We start from the raw sequence: 20,508 nt of genomic DNA on the forward strand, positions 1-20,508 counted from the left end.
ACATTCCATGACCATCTTGTATTTTCTCTGCCCTAGCCCTAGAATTAACCACTTTCCCAGGGAGCCCCGGTTACCACCCTTCCCCCACCCCATTTTTGAGAATGGTATTTAAAAACCAAGATCTACCATGTTGATTGATTTCTGAATATTGAACGAGTCCTCCAGCCCAGGAATAACTCCTACTTGATGATGGTGAATAATTCTTTTAATGTACTTGAATTTGATTTGCTAGTATCTTGTGGAGAATTTCTGCATCCAGGTTCATCAGGGATATTGGCCTGTAATTCTCCTTTTGAGTGAGGCCTTTGTCTAGTTTTGGAATCAAGGTAATGCTGGCTTCGTAGAATGAGTTTGGAAGCTTTCCTTACATTTCTTTCTTTCTTTTTTTTTTTTGGAACAGTTTGAGAGTAAAGGTATCAACTCTTTTTCTTTTTTTGTCTTTTCTCCCCTCAGAGAGTCCCCCTTAAAATTTCTTGCAGGGCTCGTGTAGTGGTCATGAATTCCTTTAATTTTTGTTTGTCTGGGAAACTTTTAATCTCTCCTACTATTTCTTTTTTTTTTAATTTTTTTTTTATTAAAAAAAATTTTTTTTAATGTTTATTTATTTTTGAGACAGAGAGAGACAGAGCATGAATGGGGGAGGGTCAGAGAGAGAGGGAGACACAGAATCGGAAGCAGGCTCCAGGCTCTGAGCCATTAGCCCAGAGCCTGACGCGGGGCTCGAACTCACGAACCGTGAGATCGTGACCTGAGCTGAAGTCGGACGCTCAACCGACTGAGCCACCCAGGCGCCCCTAAATTTTTTTTTTAAACGTTTATTTATTTTTGAGACAGAGAGAGACAGAGCATGAAGGGGGGAGGGGCAGAGAGAGAAGGAGACACAGAATCGGAAGCAGGCTCCAGGCTCTGAGCCATCAGCCCAGAGCCTGACGTGGGGCTCGAACTCACGGACCGCGAGATCGTGACCTGAGCTGAAGTCGGACGCTTAACTGACTGCACCACCCAGGCGCCCCTCTCCTACTATTTCAAATGACAGTCTTGCTGGATAAAGAATTCTTGTCTCCATATTTTTCCAATTCAGCACATTGAATATATCCTGCCACTCCTTTCTGGCCTGCCAAGTTTCTGTGGACAGGGCTGCTACAAACCTGATTTGTCTTCCCTTGTAGATTAAGGACATTTTTTTCCCCCTTGCTGCTTTCATGATTCTTTCCTTGCCTGAGTATTTTGTGAATTTGACTATGATATGCCTTGCTGATGGTCGGTTTTTGTTGAATCTTATGGGAGTCCTCTGTGCTTCCTGGATTTTGATGTCTGTGTCTTTCCCCAAGTTAGGAAAGTTTTCTGCTATGATTTGCTCACATAACCCTTCTATCCTTATTTCTCTCTCTTCTTCTTACGGGACCCCTATGATTCTGATGTTGTTCCTTTTTAATGAGCCACTGATTTCTCTGAATCTTAAATCGTGCTCTTTTGCCTTAGTTTCCCTCTTTTTTTCTGCTTCATTATTCTCCGTAAGATTGTCCTCTATATCACTGATTTGTTGTTCTGCCTCATCTATCTTTGCCGCCGTGGCATCCATTGGAGATTGCAGCTCAGTTATAGAATTTTTTTATTTCATCCTGACTAGCTTTTACTTCTTTTATCTCCACAGAGAGGGATTCTAATCTATTTTCACCCCCAGCTAGTATTCTTATTATCGTGATTCTAAATTCTGGTTCAGACATCTTGCTTGTATCTATGTTGATTAATTCCCTGTCTGTCATTTCTTCCTGTTCTTTCTTTTGGGGTGAATTCCTTCATTTTGCCATTTTGAAGGAAGAAAAAGAATTAAGGTAAAAACAAATTAAAATTAAAAATTAAAAACAAAACACACACACACACACACACACACACACACAAATCAAATAAATGATGCTAGATCCTAGGTGTGTTTTGGTCTGGTTGTTGAAAGGTGCTTGATAGATTAGAGAAAAAAGGGGAGAAAATAAAAAAGGAAAATGTTTGAAATTTTGAGAAAATGAATACAATAAAATAGAATAAAACGAAATGATGGAAGTAAAATAGAATTTGAAAATTTACAAAAAAGTAAAAAATATGGTAGAAAAAATATTTTAATAAAAATTGAAAATAAAAATAAATTTTTTCTCTTTCTGTATTCAAGAAAAAGAAATGAAAAGAAAAAAAAGAAAATTGAATAGATGGACCAAGACTAAAATATGATTGAAATTACATCATCTTCTCCTGAAAGTCAAACTATGAAGCACTTTATAGCCTGTAAACTAAGCAGGTGGAGAGACTTGTGGTTCCTGAAGAGCGAGGTTGACCCAGTTGGGCGGGGCTTAGTGTAACGGCTCCGTTCTCCACTAGATGGCGCTGCTTAGTTTACTGGGGGCGAATTGTGGCGCTCATGGGTGTGTATGCGCGTGCGCGGGAGGGGTGAAAATGGCATCTACCCAGGCTCTAGTATCAGAATTCTGTGTCTCCCGAACAGCAATCGCGCACCTGTCCTTTGTCTTCGGCTTCCATCCACTCCCCGCTCTTACCCTGTCCGTGAGCAAGCCATCAGGCTGCAGGTGGCACCTCCCTGCTGAGTTTTATCTCAGATGCGGCTTTGTTTCCCGACCCCTCACTTCTGAGGGGCTGCGGTTTTGTCCCGCTCACACCTTCTGGGGGAGGGTCTCACCGAGCAATGGCCGGTGCCGGCCGCACCCAGGACCCTTCCCGGGACTGTGCTGCCTCCGACCCAGAGACTGCGGCTGGGCGCCACCCCGCCCCGGAAAAAGCTCCCATGATCTGTAGCAGCAGCGTTTCAGGGATTATGGAAAATCGCGACAGGCATCTGGCACCAGGTTTCCCCTTAACGCCCTTGTTCCAGCACCAGCGAATGTGGTTGTTCTCCGGTCTGCTGGCACCTTTGCCTGTGTGGGGGCCGCACAGCCTCTACCCGCTGTCCTCCCAGCAGGGGAACCGCCTCTCCCCGTGTGGCCCGAAGCCCCCCGGACTCCACTCTGCTCCTGGGGATTCGCCCTTCCCACCAGAGCACCCCAGGTATGGAACTGGAGAGTTTCAGACTCCGCTCCCCCTGTTTGTAGATTCGTAATGGCATTTAAACCCTCTCCTTTCTCCCTTTTTAGTTCAGCCCCTGCGGCTGTTTCCACTTTTCCACTTTCTCTCCAGCTGCCTTGGGGGGGGGGGGTGCTTTTCCCATACTCTCACCCCAACTCTGTCCTCTCTGCACAAGCCAAAACAACTCCCTGCCCTCTGCAGCTTCTCTCTCCCCCAGTTCACTTCTCCACGTGGTGTACCTGCCGAGTTCTGTGGTCCAGGTCGTGCAGATTGTTGTGTTAATCCTCGAGTCAGTTTTCTAGATGTGCAGAATGGTTTAGTGTTGGTCTGGCTGATTTCATGGATGTGAGATGCAAAAAAAACCCACCAAAAAACCAACTTCCATGCTGTTCCGCCATCTTGGCTCCTCCCCGGTATTAACTCTTTTTTTAAATGTCTGGTAGAATTCCCATGGGAAGCCATCTGGCCCAGGACTCTTGTTCGTTGGGAGATTTTGTATTACTGATTCAATTTCTTTGCTAGTTATGGGTCTCTTCAAATTTTCTACATCTTTCTGTTTCAGTTTTGGTAGTTTGTGAGTTTCTAGGAATTTGTCCATGTCTTCCAGGTTGCACATATGTATATGTTGGCATCTCCTTTTTCATAATATTCTCTTATGAATTGTTTATATTTCTATGGTATTGGTTGTGATCTCTCCTCTTTCACTCATGGTTTTATCTATTTGCTTCCTTTCTCTTTTCTTTTTGATGAGTCTAGCTAAGGGTTTATCAATTTTGTTTATTCTTTCAAAGAACCAGCTCTTAGTTTCACTGATCTGTTCTAAAGGCAGCCTGTGGAATGGGAGAAGATATTTGTAAACAACATATCTGATAAAGGATTAGTATACAAAATCTATAAAGAACTTATCAAACTCAACACCCAAAACCAAACAACCCAGTTAAGAAATGGGCAGAAGACACGAATAGACACTTTTCCAAAGACATCCAGATGCTAACAGACACATAAAAGATGCTCAACATCACTCATCATCAGGGAAAAACAAATCAAAACCGTGATGAGATGCCACCTCACAGCTGTCAGAATGGCTAAAATTAACAACATGAGAAACAACAGGTGTTGGCGAGAATGCAGAGAAAGGGGAACCCTCTTGCACTGCTGGTGAGATGCAAACTGGTGCAGTCACTCTGGAAAACAGTGTGGAGGTTCCTCAAAAAAACTAAAACTAGCACTACCCTACAATCCAGCAATTTCACTATTAGGTATTTACCCAAAGGATACAAAAAATACAGATTTGAATGGGGTATATGTACCCCAGTGTTTATAGTAGCATTATCAACTATAGCCAAACTATGGAGAGAGTCAAAATGTCCATCAACTGAAGAATAGATACAGAAGGTGGTGTGTGTGTGTGTGTGTGTGTGTGTGTGTGTGTGTGTGTTTGTAGTGGAGTATTATTCAGCCATCAACTGTTTGTAATGATGTGGATAGAGCTGGAATGTGTTATGCGAAGCAAAATAAGTCAATCAGAGAATGATGAATAAATGATTTCACTCATATGTGGAATTTAAGAATCAAAATAGATGAACACATGTGAAGGGAGGGAAAAGAGAAGAAAGGGAAACAAACCATAAGACTCTTAATAATAGAGAACAAACTGAGGGTTGATGGAGGGAGGGGGGTAGGAGATGGGCTGGATGGGTGATGGGTATTGAGGAGGGCACTTGTGATGAGCACCGAGTGTTATATGTAAGTGATGAATCACTGAATTCTACTTCTAAAACCAATATTCCACTGTATATTAACGAATTCAAATTTAAGTTAAAAGAAAGAAAACCCAAGATCTAGGTGCTGTACCTCCAATTTGAATTCATTACCACAAGGTCCATTCTAGCCTTTCTCTTTCCTTGCTTGTACTATCTTTGACAGTGACCATGAGAAACTGGCTTTAATGATCTTTAATGACTTATACTATATATACTTAGTTGTCCAACTTTAGTATATATATAAAGCGGTCTCAGAATTGCTAACCCGTACCCTTGAGAGAAACAAATTTATTAACTCTAGTACAGAATTTGTGTACAGTTATTTTTGCTTTTAGTCTTATGGTATCAGGTCAAAATATATTTTTCCTAAGTAAGTTAGATTTCCTCTCCACACCCTTCAGTGTTGTTTGGTCATTCATTTGTAATACAGTGAGCTGCATTCATCATAGTCTGCATTCCATTTTGTGTTCCCTCTGCTACCTAGTGACTATATTTTGTTCTAACCTATAATAATATTCACTTTTTGTGCTGTAATGTTCCACATGTAATGTAATGTTTTGAAAAATACAGAGATATTTGTATCCATCAACACAGTCATGCTATTGGGTAGTTCCAAAATTTCCAAATTCCCTTGTGCTATGCCTTTGTAGTAATCCTATTTCCACCTCTTACCCCTAGTAACTCCTGATTTGTTGTCCTTCCCTACAGTCATGTATTTTCCAGAATGTCATTCAATGGAATCATACATGTGGCTTTTTGTCTTTTTCACTTAGCAAATTGAGTTTGATTAAAATTGAGGTATAATTTACATGCAATGCAATGTGCAAATCTTAAGTGTACAGTTCAGTGCATTTTGACAAATGCATATATCTGTGTAACTTATACTCCTGCCAAGACATAGAATATTTTTCTCATCCTGTAAAGTTCCTGGTTGTCCTTTCCCAGTCAATCCCATCTACTGCCTCACCTCCCCGCCTCAAACTTAGATGCAACCACTCTTCTTCCCCCCAACCCCCCTCACAGATTAGATTCTGCCTGTTCTAGAAATCTGTATAAATAGAATCATACAGTATTTACTCTTCTGTGTCCGGCTTGTCTTGCTTGGCATAATTCTCAATTAAGTTTAATTCACAATAGAAAACGAGATACATATATAGTGTTTCCTATATACCAGGCAGTCTCTCAAGTGCTTACGTATTTTAACTAATTGGATCCTCAGTACAAGTTTACAAAGCACTCTCATTGTCTCCATCTTATAAATGAAAAAACTTGGGCCAAAATGTTTGTTACTTGTCTGAGGTAACCAGGCAATTAAGTGGTAAGGTCTAGACTTGACCTCAAATGGTCTCTCTCCAGAGTCCATACTCTTAATCTCTATGCAATAGAACAGAACACTGCCTTTGGACCAGGCATGGCTTGTGGCACAGGATCTACGGTGATGACTCAAATGCACAGTCCTTGCTTTCATGGTGTTTATAATTTAGTGAGGGTTGGGATGGGGAATAAGTATTAGTCAAATAAAGAAGTATATATAGAAAGTCAGTCAGATGATAATAAGTGCTACTGAGATGAAGAACTCCTAATAAAGATAGAAATGTGGGAATTGGTGACTTGCTCATTATATATGGAGTGGGAATGAAAGCCTTTCAGTTCAGGAGACATTTTGGCAGAAACCTAAGTGAACTGAAAGAGTGAGCTACGTAGCTACGTTGGGAATATGAGTCTAGGCAGTACAGAGACCCTGATATTGAACTGTGCTGGGGTGATGGGGCTACAGCAAGACAAGTGGGACTAGAGTATAGGAAGTAAACAGGACTGGTGGAAGGGCGGGGGGTCAGATCTACAGTGGATCCTGATTGTTTGGGGCCTTGTAGGAAATGGTAAAGACCATTCATTATACTCTTAGTACCTTGGTGTATCACTATACCAGAACAATTGCAGGCAGGACGCAGGGAAACCAAAAGGTAATAGTGCATATTCAGTGACTGGAAGAAGAACAAGGAAGGAGAGGAAAGAGGAGGGAGTGATTATTGAAGTTTTGGAGCATAGTGGGAAGAGGGGAGAAGGCTGCACTACAGGGGCTGAGAAGAGGCCCAGGATAGCACCCAGATCCCAGTTCTCTTGTGGGGAAATGGTGTGGTATGTACTCATTCTCCTCCATCCCTCTGATCTCCTACCTGGGCTCTCCACTGACCAACCCAAACAGAAGCCCAAAGGCAAATGAGCCCAAGGATATAGCCCATTAACCTCCCTAGGCACAGAGAGGGAAGAGTAGGGTACCAATGGTTTCCATTCCGTATTTCTTATACACAGTGTTCCTCTACAGTGTGATTCCTTATGCACGCCTCAAAGGGTGTCTTCTGAAGAGGTTTCCATTTTGATGATATTCCTAGGGCTTTCCCTTAGTGTGAATTGTCATACTATTGTGATAATTGTGATTCACTGGAGATATCATGACAGGCTTCCCTTTAGCCAATGCATTCCTCCTGTTGCTCCCCAGTAGGTAATTTTTTTCTGTCAGAGTTTTACCACATAGGCTGCACTTGATAGGGTGGGGCAAGTTAGTTAACATGTGGGCTATTGAATATTATTCCATGTTGATTAGATTAGAAGGAGGGCCTGCTGAAGGCTTTCCCTCACTGAGTCATGGCCAGGCTCCAAGATGGTCCCCAGTAGTTTGTCTCCTTTTATGCATACCTTGTGTAGTTCCCTCCCACATCGAGTCAGGATTGGTCCAGGTGACCAACACAATATAGATGAAGAGACAATATATCCTTCTGAGACTAGGTCATAAAAGACATTATGGCTTCTGCATTGGCTCTTTTGGATCACTTTATTTGGAGAGAACCTGCTGCCATATTGTAAAGACACTCATCACTGTGGAGAGGCCTACATGGCGAGGGACTGCAGGTCCCATGCCAACAACTGGCACTAGTTTGTCAGGCATGTGAATAATCAACCTTCAGAGTGGATCCTTCATTCCTAAAGACTTCAGATGATGGTAGTTCTAGTTGACATATTGATGGCAACCTCATGAGGGAGCTAGAATTAGAATTACGTAGCTAATCCATTTCTGAACTCCTGACCTACATAAATTGTGAGATAATAAAGGTTTGTTGCTTTAAAGGACTACATTTTGGGGTTAATTTGTTATGCAAAGATAATTTCTGCATCCAGTATGAATTGCCAAGATGTCTGAGGTTGAGAAATCAATGGATTCTTTCCCATAGTCACTGCATTCCTATCTACCTATTATGAATTCTCTTGTGCACAGAAAGGTAAGAGTTAGTGGTGAAAGATTTTCCGCAATGACTACATTTGTAGGGTTTCTCTCCAGTGTGAGTTCTCACATGTTTCTTAACAGACGAGAGATTGTTAAATGCTTTCCCACAGTCACTACATTCATAAGGTTTCTCTCCATTATGTATTCTCTTGTGCACAGTAAGAGAAAAGCTACTGCTGAAGGATTTTCCACACTGATCACACTCATAGGGTTTTTCTCCAGTATGAGTTCTCACATGCTGTGTCAGATGTGAGCTCTTCCTAAAGGCTTTCCCACAGTCATGGCATTCATAGGGTTTCTCCCCCGTATGAATTCTGTGATGCACAGTAAGGGAGGACCTCGTGCTGAAGGCCTTCCTACACTGCTTACATTCATAATGATTCTCCCCAGTGTGAACTCCCTTGTGCCTTTTGAGGATACACCTAGTGCGGAAGACATGGAAACACTGATTACATTCGTAGGGTTTTTCTCCAGTGTGAATTCTCACGTGCAGCCTAAGGGATGAGGGATCATTGAAGGCTTTGCCACAGTCCGTGCATTCATAGGGCTTCTCCCCATTGTGTATCCTCTTGTGAATGGTCAGGTAGGATCTACTGCTGAAGGACTTGCCACACTGATTACAGTCATAGGGTTTTTCTCCAGTATGAATTCTCTTGTGCTGAGTGAGGTTAGATTTTGTGCTGAAGACTTTAAAGCATTGATTACATTCATTGACTTTCACTCCGAGATGATTTCTTTCCTGTTGAGAGACGAATGATAACTATAATTTGTATTATTTTATTTTTTAAAGTTTTGTTTATTTATTTTGAGACAGAGAACAAATGGGTGAGGGGCAGAGGGGGAGAGAGAGGATCCCAAGCAGGCTCTGTGCTGTCAGCAGAGCCCGATGCAGGGCTCAAACTCATAAACTGTGAGATCATGACCTGAGCCGAAATCCAGAGTCTGATGCTTAGCTGCCTGAGCCACCCAGGTGCCCCTAATTTGTAATATTTTATTTTATTTTATTTTATTTTATTTTTTTATTACTTTTAATGTTTATTTATTTTTGAGAGACAGAGTGTGAGTGAGAGAGCGGCAGAGAGAGAGAGAGGGAGACAGAGGATCTGAAGAGGGCTCTGTGCTGTCATCAGTGAGCTCGATGCAGGGCTTGATCTTACAAACCACGAGATCATGACCTGAGCTGAAGCTGGATGCTCAACCAACTGAGCCACCCAGGCACCCATAATTTGTAATGTTTTTTTAATGTTTATTTATTTTTTGAGAGGCAGAGAGAGGGAGACAGTGTGTGAGCAGGGGAGGGGCAGAGAGAGAGGGAGTCACAGAAACCTAAGCAGGCTCCAGGCTCTGAGCTGTCAGCACAGAGCCTGACATGGGGCTCGAACTCACAAACTGCAAGATCATGACCTGAGCTGAAGTCAGATGCTTAACCGACTGAGCCACCCAGGCACCCCTGTAATATTTTAAATATTCAAGACTATTGTAGGAATTCTCTCTCCCAGCAATTCAGTTATATAACACATTATTATAATTGGTGTTTTTTGCTACTTTGAGTATTTGTATAGGGTTCCTGCTAGTTTGAATGATTAGAAGCTAAAAAACATGGCTGTGGTGTCATAGGCCTTATCATATTCAGAGAGCATTTTTCTGATAGGCTTAATACCAGCTTATGTTTGAAGCCTCAATATCTGAGTCACATTTATGGAAACAGAGAGATGCTCAGGGAAGAAATAATTGTGGAGATAACTTATATTTTTCTCCAAATTCACAATAGTTTCATGGTATTTCTCCAGAGGCACCACTTTCTCTTTAGAGAATGACTCTCTTGGGAGCTTTGTAGTTTTTCTAATTTATGGCATTTTCCTACTGTGGAAAATCAGCAATCTTACCATTTTAAAAAAAGTTATTTATGTATTTTGAGAGAGAGAGTACAAGCAGGGGAGGACCATAGAGAGAAGGAGAGAGAGAAAACCCCAAGCAGGCTCCACACTGACAGAGCAGAGCCCATTGTGGGGCTCAAACTCACGAACCGCGAGATCATGACCTGAGCCTAAATCAAGCGTCGGATGCTTAACCGACTGAGCCACCCAGGCACCCCAGCAGTCTTACCATTTTTACACCTTTGTGTTGCTCTTGTCTGAAAACATGCTGCTTAGAAGTTAACCCTTTGGCTCTAAGTAGAGTCTCCAAATCTGAAACAAATTGAAAAGAAATTTCAGTCTGTGGAGAAAATAATAGATAAAATGCACATATTCGTGAAGGCAGACCCTAAGGGATTAGGGTTTTTCAGAAGGTTTGCAATGAAAGGGTCACAGGTATAAACATTGTAGGTATTAAAAAAAAAAGACTCTAGGAAGGTTGAGACTGATGCTGACAGAGGAAGGAATTGTCAGGAATGTAAAGTGGGAAGGGACTGAACAAGGATCTCACGTGACACTTACACGTAATAAGGAAAATAGACATGCTTTTGTTCTTCCTCTGAGGCTAAGGTGTGAGGTGATGAAAAGAGAATTAAAGAGGAAGCAAAGAAGGTGCACAAGGAGGCTTATCCCAAAGGCTTTGAATCTTGTCAGAAAAAAAAAAAAAGGGGGCGATTTTCCAAAGCTCCCTGATTGGCACTTCCCAACGTAATACTCCAAATTCCCAAGCCACAGGCCAGAGATGATCCTCATGAGGACTCATAATCCAGCTGGTGCTCCCCTGGAAAGCTGCCTGGGAGAACTCCAGTCTCCTTTGTCACCACTTTATCTTTTTGCTCCAATTTGGAGACCACACCAGGCTTACCAACTTGATTTCCTACACATAAAGGAAAGACACAGTATGAAGGGGGACTCTCCAGGGGAAAATGAGCCCCACCACGGAACTGAAGCCCATACTTCTGAGGATAAGCAGATGCGGCTTTAGGAACACTGGGATAATGATCCCTAAATTCTAATAAATAGAGTAACTCCTCTTTCATAGTGAAAAAACAAATTAAGCATCCTCAGTCAATATCCAGGGTGTCTGGGGGAATAATGAGTCCCAGAGGCTAATGCCCAAGCTGAAATACAGATTTAAGAGCCCCAAAGCTTTCATGCACAGAGAATATAAAGTTAGGGCCAGGAATATATCTTTAGTTCATAGGGAAGGCATTAGACTGTGAGCTCCGCAACGGTAGGGACCACTCTATCTGGTTCACCACTGTATGCCTAACTCTTAGCATAGACCTAGGAACATGAAGGTGCTTAAGGAAGACTTCTGCGAGGTGATGCCAGCAAAAATGGTGGGGCAGGGCCTCCAAAAAAAGTAGCAAATAAAGGGGTAAAAACTGTTAGAATTAACTTTGATGGAACTCTGGAAAGTTATCAAAAGCTTCCAGCAATGAGGAGGATGCTTACTTAAGACAACACAGCTGAATCTGTAAGAGAGCCCTGTGGCCTTTGAGCTGACCCTCGCCCCATCTGCTTCCCCCCTCAACAGCCACCTTAAAGACAATAAGCTGTGCTCCTAGTACTAGTGGAAGGAGGACCAGGACAAATGTTATTTTGAGAGAACTTTGGTTGTCTATTTTGACCTTCCTGGTGTCTCCCAGAAGGACCGGCTCAGAGGGCTTGCCTTTATTTTGTCTAACTCCAAACTCTCCCAGAGTTAAAGTGCTATGGGGGTGGAGGGCTGGGGCATGTGCTGAATACATTTAAATGTATTAGCTACCGCTGCCTGGGGCAAAGGAAAATTGCTGAATAAGACTAACCAGAAAGTCTCAGAGGAAAAGTAGGGAACAAGATACTTTGGGGGAAAGGGGCTTTGACATGCTCCCATGTAGTCCTAGGAATGTGGAAGGCCATGTGCATACCCAGGGTTGGGTGTATGCTCAGAAAACATCTGAAAAGGTAGTAAACCTTCACCTTTGACTGGCCTTCAGGCTTTGTACAAGCAGGAAGTGAAGGCTAAGGCCAGGTTGTAACCTGATTGGTTTTTAAAGGCATGCTCCTACATACACTGAGACCGTGTGCAAAGACTGGGAGTTTGGGGTTCCAGGAATTTAAGGAAATCTCTGATAAAACACTAATTGACCATTAGCCTAACAAAATGGAGATTGCAGTGGCCACACATGGCAAATACAGACATAACAAAATTAGTTCAGAAAATGTCACCAAACAACACCAACTACAACAAGTGACAACAACAAACCATGGGGATGCGGGAATCTCTGATTTACAGAATTGCCAGGACATTCCAAGCGTAGAGTTTTCAACAATTTATGAGGCATGCAAAGAAACAAAAAAGCATGGTCCATTATAGGGAAAGGAAATTAATAGAAACTGTCCCTGAGGAAGAGACTCACTGGACAAAGATTTCAACTATTTTAAGCATGCACAAAGAGCTAAAGGAAACCGTGAGAATGGGTTCTCAAGAAATAGTGAAAGAAATTGTAAAAAGGAACCAAACAGAAATTATGGAGTTGAAAAGTACAATAAATTGAAATGAAATATTCACTACTGAAATTTATTGGCAGACTTGATCTGGTGGGAACAAGAATCAGTGAACTTGAAGATAGATCAAATGAGATCGCCCAATTTGAAGCCCACAGAGGAAAAAAGAAAACAAAAATAGAGCAGAGCATAAGAAACCTGTGGGACAACATATGCATAATGGAGTTCTTGAAGGAGGGGACACAGAGAGAGGCAGAAACATTGTTTTAAAAAGCAAATGGCCAAAATATTCCCTGAACTGCAGAAAGTCATGAATCTACACACTGAAGAAACTTAACACCAAAGAGGATCAATTCAAAGAGACCAAACTGAGACACATTATAATCAAACTGTTGAAAGCTCAAGACTAAGAGAGTAGCCTGAAAGTAGCAAGAGAATTTTTGGTCTTTCACATACATGGGATCATCTTTGATAAGATCAACAGCTGATTTCTTGTCAGAAATTGTAGAGGCCGTAAAGCAATAGGATGACATATTCCAAGTGCTGAAAGAAAAAACCTGTCATCATTAATTCTATACACAGCAAAACTATCCTTCAAGAATATGAAAAGACAATACACAGAAGGGGTGAAGATATTTGCAAACCAGGTATTTGATAAGGGTCTAGCATCCAGAATATATCAGGAACTCTTAGAAGTCCACAATAAAAAGGCAAACGACCCCACCCTCCACTCTCCAGGATGGGCAAAGGACACGTATACAAATTTTTTCCAAAAAAGATATACAAATGGCTAACAAGCACATAAAAAGATGACCTGTGTCATTATCCTTTAGGGAAATGCAAATGAAAACCAAGCATTCCCACATTACTTGTGCACCTGTACAATGGAGAAAACGTTGGAAGCTCCTCAAAAAGCTAATCATAGAATGACCATATGACCCAGAAATTCCATTTCTAGGTATACATACAAGAGAACTGAAAACAAGTGTTCAAGCAAAAACGTACATGAATGTTCATAGCACAGCACTCTTCCCAATAGCCAAAAGGTGGCTGCAACACAAATGTCCATCGACTGATGAGTGGGGACACAAAAAGTGTCCACACACACAACGGAATGATGTTCAGCCAGAAAAAGGAATAACGTTCTGATACAAGCTACAACATGGCTGAACCCTGAAAACATTCTGCTAAGCAAAAGAAGCCAGATCCAAAGGCTATGGATTGTAGGATTCCATTTACATGCAATATCCAGAAGAGGTAAAACCATAGAGACAGAAAGTGGATCAGTGGTAGCCAGCGGCTGGAGTAGGTGGGAAAGGGAGTGGCCAGTTAATGATTACAGGGTTTCTTTTGGTGCAATAAATGTTCTGCAGTTAGAGATGGTTGCACAACACTGTGGCATTACCAAACATCACTGAATTGTACACTAAAAACGTTTTCTCTTCTGTGAGTGTTACATGCATCCAAAAAAAGACCTGTTATGGGACTCACTAAGTATACGCGGGGATGAGGTCAGGCTTACCGAGCGAGGCCAGGTTCCTGCAGTTCTCCTGCATCACGTCTCTGTACAGTGTTCTCTGAGAAGGGTCCAGCAGGGCCCACTCCTCCTGGGTGAACTCCACGGCCACATCCTCGAAGGTCACCGAGTGCTGAACCGTCACAAACATCACGGCTTAGGCAAGGACCATCCCCGCCGAGTGGGCAGGAAAAGGGCAGAGGACGATGGGACGAGGGGCCGGGAACCCAAAGCGCAAGATGTGCGGGCAGGGTTCTGAGCTCTGCTCTCAACCGCTTCTGGGCTCAGCCTGCGGTGCTCCTCCCTGTCTACTTATGCCCGCTCCCACGGTGAACGTGCCCCTAACACAGAGGTGATTCTCTTATTCCAGTGAGACTGTGAAATCCTGAAAGCTGATCTCCCTCCATCTGCAGGGCTGAGTAGAGGCCGGGGACATGGCAGAGATCAGAGAAACACCTGGTAAATGAATGAGCGATTCCCCCACAGCTGTCACCAAGTACTTGAGTTTAGGACACAGTCAGGTCTTCCTCAGTTTCCCCTAAAAACCTCTCTGCAGAACGTGACATAGACGGTGACCCTGGAGGCACCTTGGCAACGTAGAAAATGTTGACAAACACGACACTGCCTGGGGGGCCCCTGACCCTCCATCAGATGCCCGGAGACCCGGGGCCCTCTGGACACCTGGTTTGGCCATGAGGCTCCGGGTCACTGGAGGAGAACAAATTCAGCTTCTGGTCAAAGGAATAATGACTTGGAAAAAAGAGTAGTGACTCACCGGTAACCAGCCGGTCAGGAAGCCCTTAGCCAACCCTTCCTCCTCCGTGCGTCCGTTCTGAGGAGAGGCTGAGTACAGGGACGGCTGAGCTGGAGAAGAAGAAATGGGTCAGGAGAGCCCAGGACGGCTCTGTATGCCAGCACTCACCAGTCTGGGGGCTTCCCCACCCACCTGCAGGTGACCACATCCCGACACGCACACGCACGGCCACACCCATGACCACCCCACACAGTGTGGGTGGACACACACATACACACACACACACACACATACACACACACAGCTTTCACAGGACACGTGTCAGAGTGGCCTGGTCTCACCCAGGACCCAGGGCCAGGAAATAGGGCCAAGGGTCTTACTGACCTGGAGGAAGAGATTATTAGTCCCATTTCACAGATGAAGAAACTGAAGTTCAAGGGACACCACTGTTATTTTTCCAAGTTTATAGAAAGAATCAGAGAGACGGTTCAGAGGCTCTCCCACACTCACCACACAGGTGACATCTCCACAGACACTCAAACCACCAAAATCCCAAATCCCAAGAACCACATCGGGGACCGGTGACCCCCGGGCATCTGGCTCCACTCCGGCCTCACCGCTCGGCCCCTCCTTTCCCGCTCCGTGGTGCAGGGGCCTTTACCGCCTGGACTCTGAGGGCCCCCCGACTTACCACACGTGGGGGGCAGAACCACGGCCGCCATCCTGTGACTCAGACAGGAATTTCCGCGGACAACAGGCAGCGGAAGAACCCGGACGCTCCTCCTCTGGTCGGCACAGCGCGCTCAGGCCGGGCCCTGGTGGAAACGGGACAACAGGAAGCCTTCACAGCCTCTCTCCCACCGCGGGCTTCCGGGGACCAACCCATCTTAGCCTGCCCGTTGTGTCCTCCTTCAACATGCAGGTGGGGTCCCCAGTATTGGGTCTTTACTTAGCAGGTGATGAACCAGGGCTGGCAAAGCCAGAGCTCGTCCTCTTGGGTCCTAACGGTTCCACCATGACACGCCTCCGCCGCCCCACCTAAACCCCCAGCTTCCCTGAGTCTCAGGGCACATTCTTCCCATGCAGGTGGCTGTCACAAACACATTCCCAGGTCCGACCCTTTGGTTACTGGAGATGATGACGGCTGATACTAGTCTTTGCCTCCCCCAGCCCCACCTCCCTCAGATGACGGGTGACGTCAGAGTGCGTGAGGACGACCCTCGGTGTTACGAGTTTGTCCCCTTCCACCTGGGGCGCCACCCTAGACCCTGTCATCACCTGACACTATTCTGCCACCTAAAACAATAGCTGACAAAGGTCTCTCTGAATCCAGCATCCCAAACGTTGTCCTTGTTCATGTTTTCTTTCCCTACGTGTGTGTGTGTGTGTGTGTGTGTGTGTGTGTGTGTGTGTGTGTTTTTAGAGCGAGAAAGAGGGCAAGTGTGAGTTGGGGGCGGGGGTGCAGAGGGAGACAGAGAATCTCAAGCAGGATCCACACCCAGCGCAGAGCCCAATGCGGGGCTGGATCCCGCGAACTGTGAGATCGTGACCTGAGCTGAAACCAAGACTCAGGTGCTTAACTGACTGAGCCACCCAGTCACCCCTAGAAAGTTCCTTTTTATAAAAAGGGAAAGGCCAGGAAAGATACATATCCACCCCCACATCGGGCTCTATGTTGACAGCTCAGAGCCTGAAGCCTGTTTCAGATTCTGTGTCTCCCTCTCTCTGCCCCTCTCCTGCTCATGTGTGCTCTCTCTCAAAAATCAATAAATGTTAAAAAAAAAAAATTTTAAACACCCCACACAATTGCAATCCTCAAAACTGAAAACAAATAATGAAACAAACCTAACTGCATATCAAGTTGGAAGCACGACCATACAGAGTCTGGAAAACCATGAGTCAAGCCTTCACATGACTTTAAAACGAAGTATATCGTCAATTCTGCCCGTTTCCTACTACTGATGGACATTTGAGTTGCTTCGCATCTTTTGCTGTTGGAAATAATGCTCCCATGAGTAACCGCACGTGTACACATTGTTTTGCATGTTGGGAGGTTTACATTCAGAGTGTATTTCCAGAGACATGGACAGCAATGCTTCCGAGTGTCAGTTTTTACATACTGTGAAGGAGAATACCATTAAGTAGATAAATCAATGTTGTTAGGAGTCAATATTTTTTGTATAACATATAAAAGATCAATATAAAATCAAAGAAGTTAAGGGAAAAAAAAACCACTGCAAAATTAAATTAAATTAGAAATGTCATGTTAAACTCATGATTTAAAAAACATGTATGTCTTGGGCACTGGCTGGCTCAGTTGGTGGAGTGTGCCACTCTTGATCTCCAGGTTGTAAGTTCGAGCTCCATGTTTGGCATAGAGATTACTTAAAAGTAAAATCTTAAAAACAAACAGACAAATCCCAATACACATATATTTCCTAGTTATATCCAGAGAAAGGTCCTAGAAGTAATGCTACTCCAGGGGCACTTAGCACATCCATTGTCTAGATCTCGGTTTTTATTTATTTTTAATTTTTTAAAGTTTATTTATTTTTGACAGAGAGACAGAACATGAGTGGGGGAAGGGCAGAGAGAGACACGCACAGAATCGGAAACAGGCTCCAGGCTCTGAGCTGTCAGCACAGAGCCCGACGAGGGCCTCAAACTCACGAACCGTGAGATCATGACCTGAGCTGAAGTCAGACGTTTAAACTGACTGAGCTGCCTAGGTGCCCCTAGATCTTGGTTTTTAATATGATTCACCATGATAAGGAGCAAAGTATGCAGTAGTAATGGAAAATCTCCAGTTTATGTTAAGGGGAAAAAAAAGCAAGATAAAGAAAAATGCATATAGTACTACAATGTTTTGTGGAGGCAAAGTGGAAACAAGAATATATTTGCTTGTATTTACTTAATTAAAACCTGGAAGGATAAGAATGCATGATAAACCATGAAAAGTAATTACCAGGGCGCCTGGGGAGCTCAGTTGGTTGAGCAGCCCACTCTTGATTTTAGCTCAGGTCATGATCCCAGGGTTTTGGAACCGACCCCCACATCGGGCTCTGCTCTGAGTGTCGAGCCTGCTTGGGATTTTTCTCCGTCCCTCCCTCTCTCCCTCTCTCTCTTACTCTAAACAAAACAAAACAAAACAAAACAAAACAAAACAAAACAAAAAACTAAACAAGAAAGTAATTACCTGTAAGTCGTTCAGGGAAGAATAGGATTTTAGAACATGTGAGGACAAGATTTTATAATATATACTTTTTCATGTCGTCTTGGTTTTGCAAAGATGCAAAGAAAATGCAAAGAAAAATTTTAACGAGAATTTTAAACATTTGAGTATTTTATAAGAAAATCGAGTAATTTAGGGGCGCCTGGGTGGCTCAGTCGGTTGAGCTTCCGACTTCGGCTCAGGTCATGATCTCACAGTTTGTCAGTTCGAGCCCCACGTCAGGCTCTGTGCTGACAGCTCAGAGCCTGGAGCCTGCTCCACATTCTGTGTCTCCCCGTCTCTCCGCCCCTCCCCTGCTCATGCTCTGTCTCTCAATATAAATAAACGTTAAAAAATTTTTTTTAATTAAAAAAAAGAAAGAAAATCAAGTAATTTAATTTTTAAGCTTCACTCTTAGAGACTCCTGGTGTTTACAGCTTGAGCACAGGAAGGGTCCTGCCCAGTGGAGGCTGCCGAGGCCTATTATTACCAGTTCCACAGGGTACTCACCTGATCACACAGAAATCCACGGATCCCTGAGGGCAGGTGAACCTTGAGGCTGGTTTCAATACAAACTTGAAATGGAGAGATGTTTTCTTGACTGGAAAAAAAAAAAAAGGCACAAAGATTGCTTTTGAGGCATTTTTATAGGAAGTAATAGTTGTTGGATAGAAAGGCCGCCCATTCACAATTCATTTTTTTTTTTCTTTTTTAACTGATTTAAGATGTAACGAGGGTCCCAAGGGTCCCAGCCTGTTGGCGGGGACTGAATGTGCCCGATTCCCATCCAGCATCTGCTCCCGAATGGGAGGAAGCAGCCTTGCTCAACTCATTCCGCAGGATTAAGCTTCTGGGGCTCGTCACTTAGGGATCCCTCGGATGAGTGACTCAGCTGGCTCTGAAACAATTTCCACAGTGGATTCTGGACTTCAGGGATTTTAAGGTCCTAGATGGAGCAGGGCTGGGGCCGGTTAAGTTTCCGTAGTGGGGGGCGGTCCGGTGCATTGGAGGGCGGTGAGCAGCATCCCTGGCCCGTACCCTCTAGATGCCCGACGTGACAATCACACAGTCCCCAGACATGGCCGGAAGTCCGGGGGTAGAGTGGTAGAGTGGCCCGCAGGGGAGGTGACAGGACCGTGCTTTCGGAGTAGGGGACGGCGGTGTCCGGAGCTAGAGGCTGACCTGAGGAACAGCCTGAGGCCCCAGGGAAGGGCTGGGGCTCGCGTGAGGGACAGGGGGATGTCGGCGTGACCCAGGGCTGCCCAAGGCCCAGCCCCTCCCTCCTGGATCGGACCCAAGATCTCCGCGGCGCATCGAGTCCCGCTCCTCAAGCGGGTTCCGGCGCGCACCGGCCGGGAAGACCGAACTCGCAGCCCTGGTGCCAGACCCGCGGCTGCTCCCCGGCCGCACTTCCGCTTCCGGCCTCGGGACAGCGGCGGGAGACCCGGGCGTTCGGGGTCTCCGGGCGGTGGGCTGTGGCGGCGAGGGGGGAACAGGGTCGGGATGGGCGGAGGCGGGGAACAAGGAGTGAGGTAATGGGGAGGGCTGCGGCGGGGGCGGGGGCGGGGTAAGGGGGAGTGGTTAAGGGGTGAGCTGTGGTGGGGTGGGGCAAGGGGGCGGGGCGAAGGGATGCGCAGCGGTGGGGGCGTGGTTAGGGTGGGCTGTGGCAGGGAGGGGTTGGGGGCGGGGTGAAGGGGTGGTCTAAGGCGGGGACGGGGTAGGAGGTGTGGTTAAGGGGGTGGGAGGTGGGGGGCGGGGTAAGGGTTGGGCTGTGGTAGGTAGGGGTTGGGGGAGGGGTTGGGGCGTGGTTAAAGGGTGGCCTGCGGCGGAGGCGGGTTAGGGCGGGTTGAAGGCGAGGACTTCGGCGGGGACGGAATAGGAGGCGTGGTTATGGGGTGGGCGGGGCCGGGGTTCGGTGAAGGAGTGGGCGGAGGGGGCGGGGTTAGGGGCAGGGTGAAGGGGGGACTTCGGCGGAGACGGGTCGTGGCCTGCGGCGGAGGCGGGGTTGGGGCGGGTTGAAGGCGAGGACTTCGGCGGGGACGGAATAGGAGGCGTGGTTAAGGGGTAGGCGGTGGGGGGCGGGGTAGGCTGTGGCAGGGAGGGGTTTGGGGGCGGGGTTAAGGGGTGGGCGGTGGCCGGGTTGGGACGGGTTGAAGGGGAGGACTTGGGCGGGGACGAGGTAGGAGGCGTGGTTAAGGGGGCGGGGGAGGGGGCGGGGTTGGGCGGGTTGAAGGGGAGGACTCCGGCAGGGATAGGGTAGGAGGCGTGGTTAAGGGGTGGGCGGGTTCGGGGAAGGGGTGAAGGGGTGGCCTGCGGCGGGGGCGGGAGGGAGCCGGTCCTCAGGCGTAGGTGCTTTAGTTTGCTTAGTTGACAAGGACTTTTTTGACAAATCGAAGTTCGTGAGAGGACTATGGAAAAAGTGATCTACCGAAGCATTCTCTAACTTTTGTTATTGGAGAAAAAAAATCCAATGAAAATAACCAATTGAGGGAGAAATACAATG

At 45.5% G+C, this 20,508-nt stretch overlaps 1 protein-coding gene across 5 annotated transcripts; it reads right to left on the reverse strand.

Moving 5' to 3' along the window:
• Positions 1-7,633: 7,633 nt before the first annotated feature.
• On the reverse strand, positions 7,634-19,513 carry LOC125149915 (zinc finger protein 558-like). Of its 5 annotated transcripts, XM_047829068.1 has the most exons (9): positions 18,835-19,513; positions 18,516-18,606; positions 16,645-16,913; positions 15,486-15,609; positions 14,816-14,904; positions 14,047-14,173; positions 10,813-10,908; positions 10,222-10,304; positions 7,634-8,854 (listed from the first exon to the last, which is right to left on the reverse strand). In XM_047829068.1, exons 4-9 carry the CDS (start codon positions 15,514-15,516, stop codon positions 8,078-8,080), a joined length of 1,203 nt encoding a protein of 400 aa, XP_047685024.1. In that variant the 5' UTR covers positions 15,517-15,609; positions 16,645-16,913; positions 18,516-18,606; positions 18,835-19,513; the 3' UTR covers positions 7,634-8,077. The 5 variants fall into 5 exon arrangements, with proteins under 5 accessions (XP_047685024.1, XP_047685034.1, XP_047685044.1 ...); XM_047829078.1 differs by lacking the exon at positions 16,645-16,913; XM_047829097.1 differs by lacking the exon at positions 10,813-10,908 and having other exon boundaries at positions 7,635-8,854.
• Between the last annotated feature and the right edge of the window lie 995 nt (positions 19,514-20,508).

Source organism: Prionailurus viverrinus, chromosome A2 (assembly GCF_022837055.1).
Source record: "Prionailurus viverrinus isolate Anna chromosome A2, UM_Priviv_1.0, whole genome shotgun sequence".
NCBI classification, from domain to species: Eukaryota; Metazoa; Chordata; class Mammalia; order Carnivora; family Felidae; genus Prionailurus; species Prionailurus viverrinus.

Coding starts and splice junctions, on each gene's coding strand:
- LOC125149915 (XM_047829078.1), bottom strand. CDS start 15,516: ATGGCGGCCGTGGTTCTGCCCCCCACGTGTG. Junction 10,909..14,046: donor CAGGAACCTGGCCTCGCTCG/GTAAGCCTGACC, acceptor CTTTATGTGTAG/GAAATCAAGTTGGTAAGCCT. Junction 8,855..10,221: donor AACACAAAGGTGTAAAAATG/GTAAGACTGCTG, acceptor GTCTCTCAACAG/GAAAGAAATCATCTCGGAGT.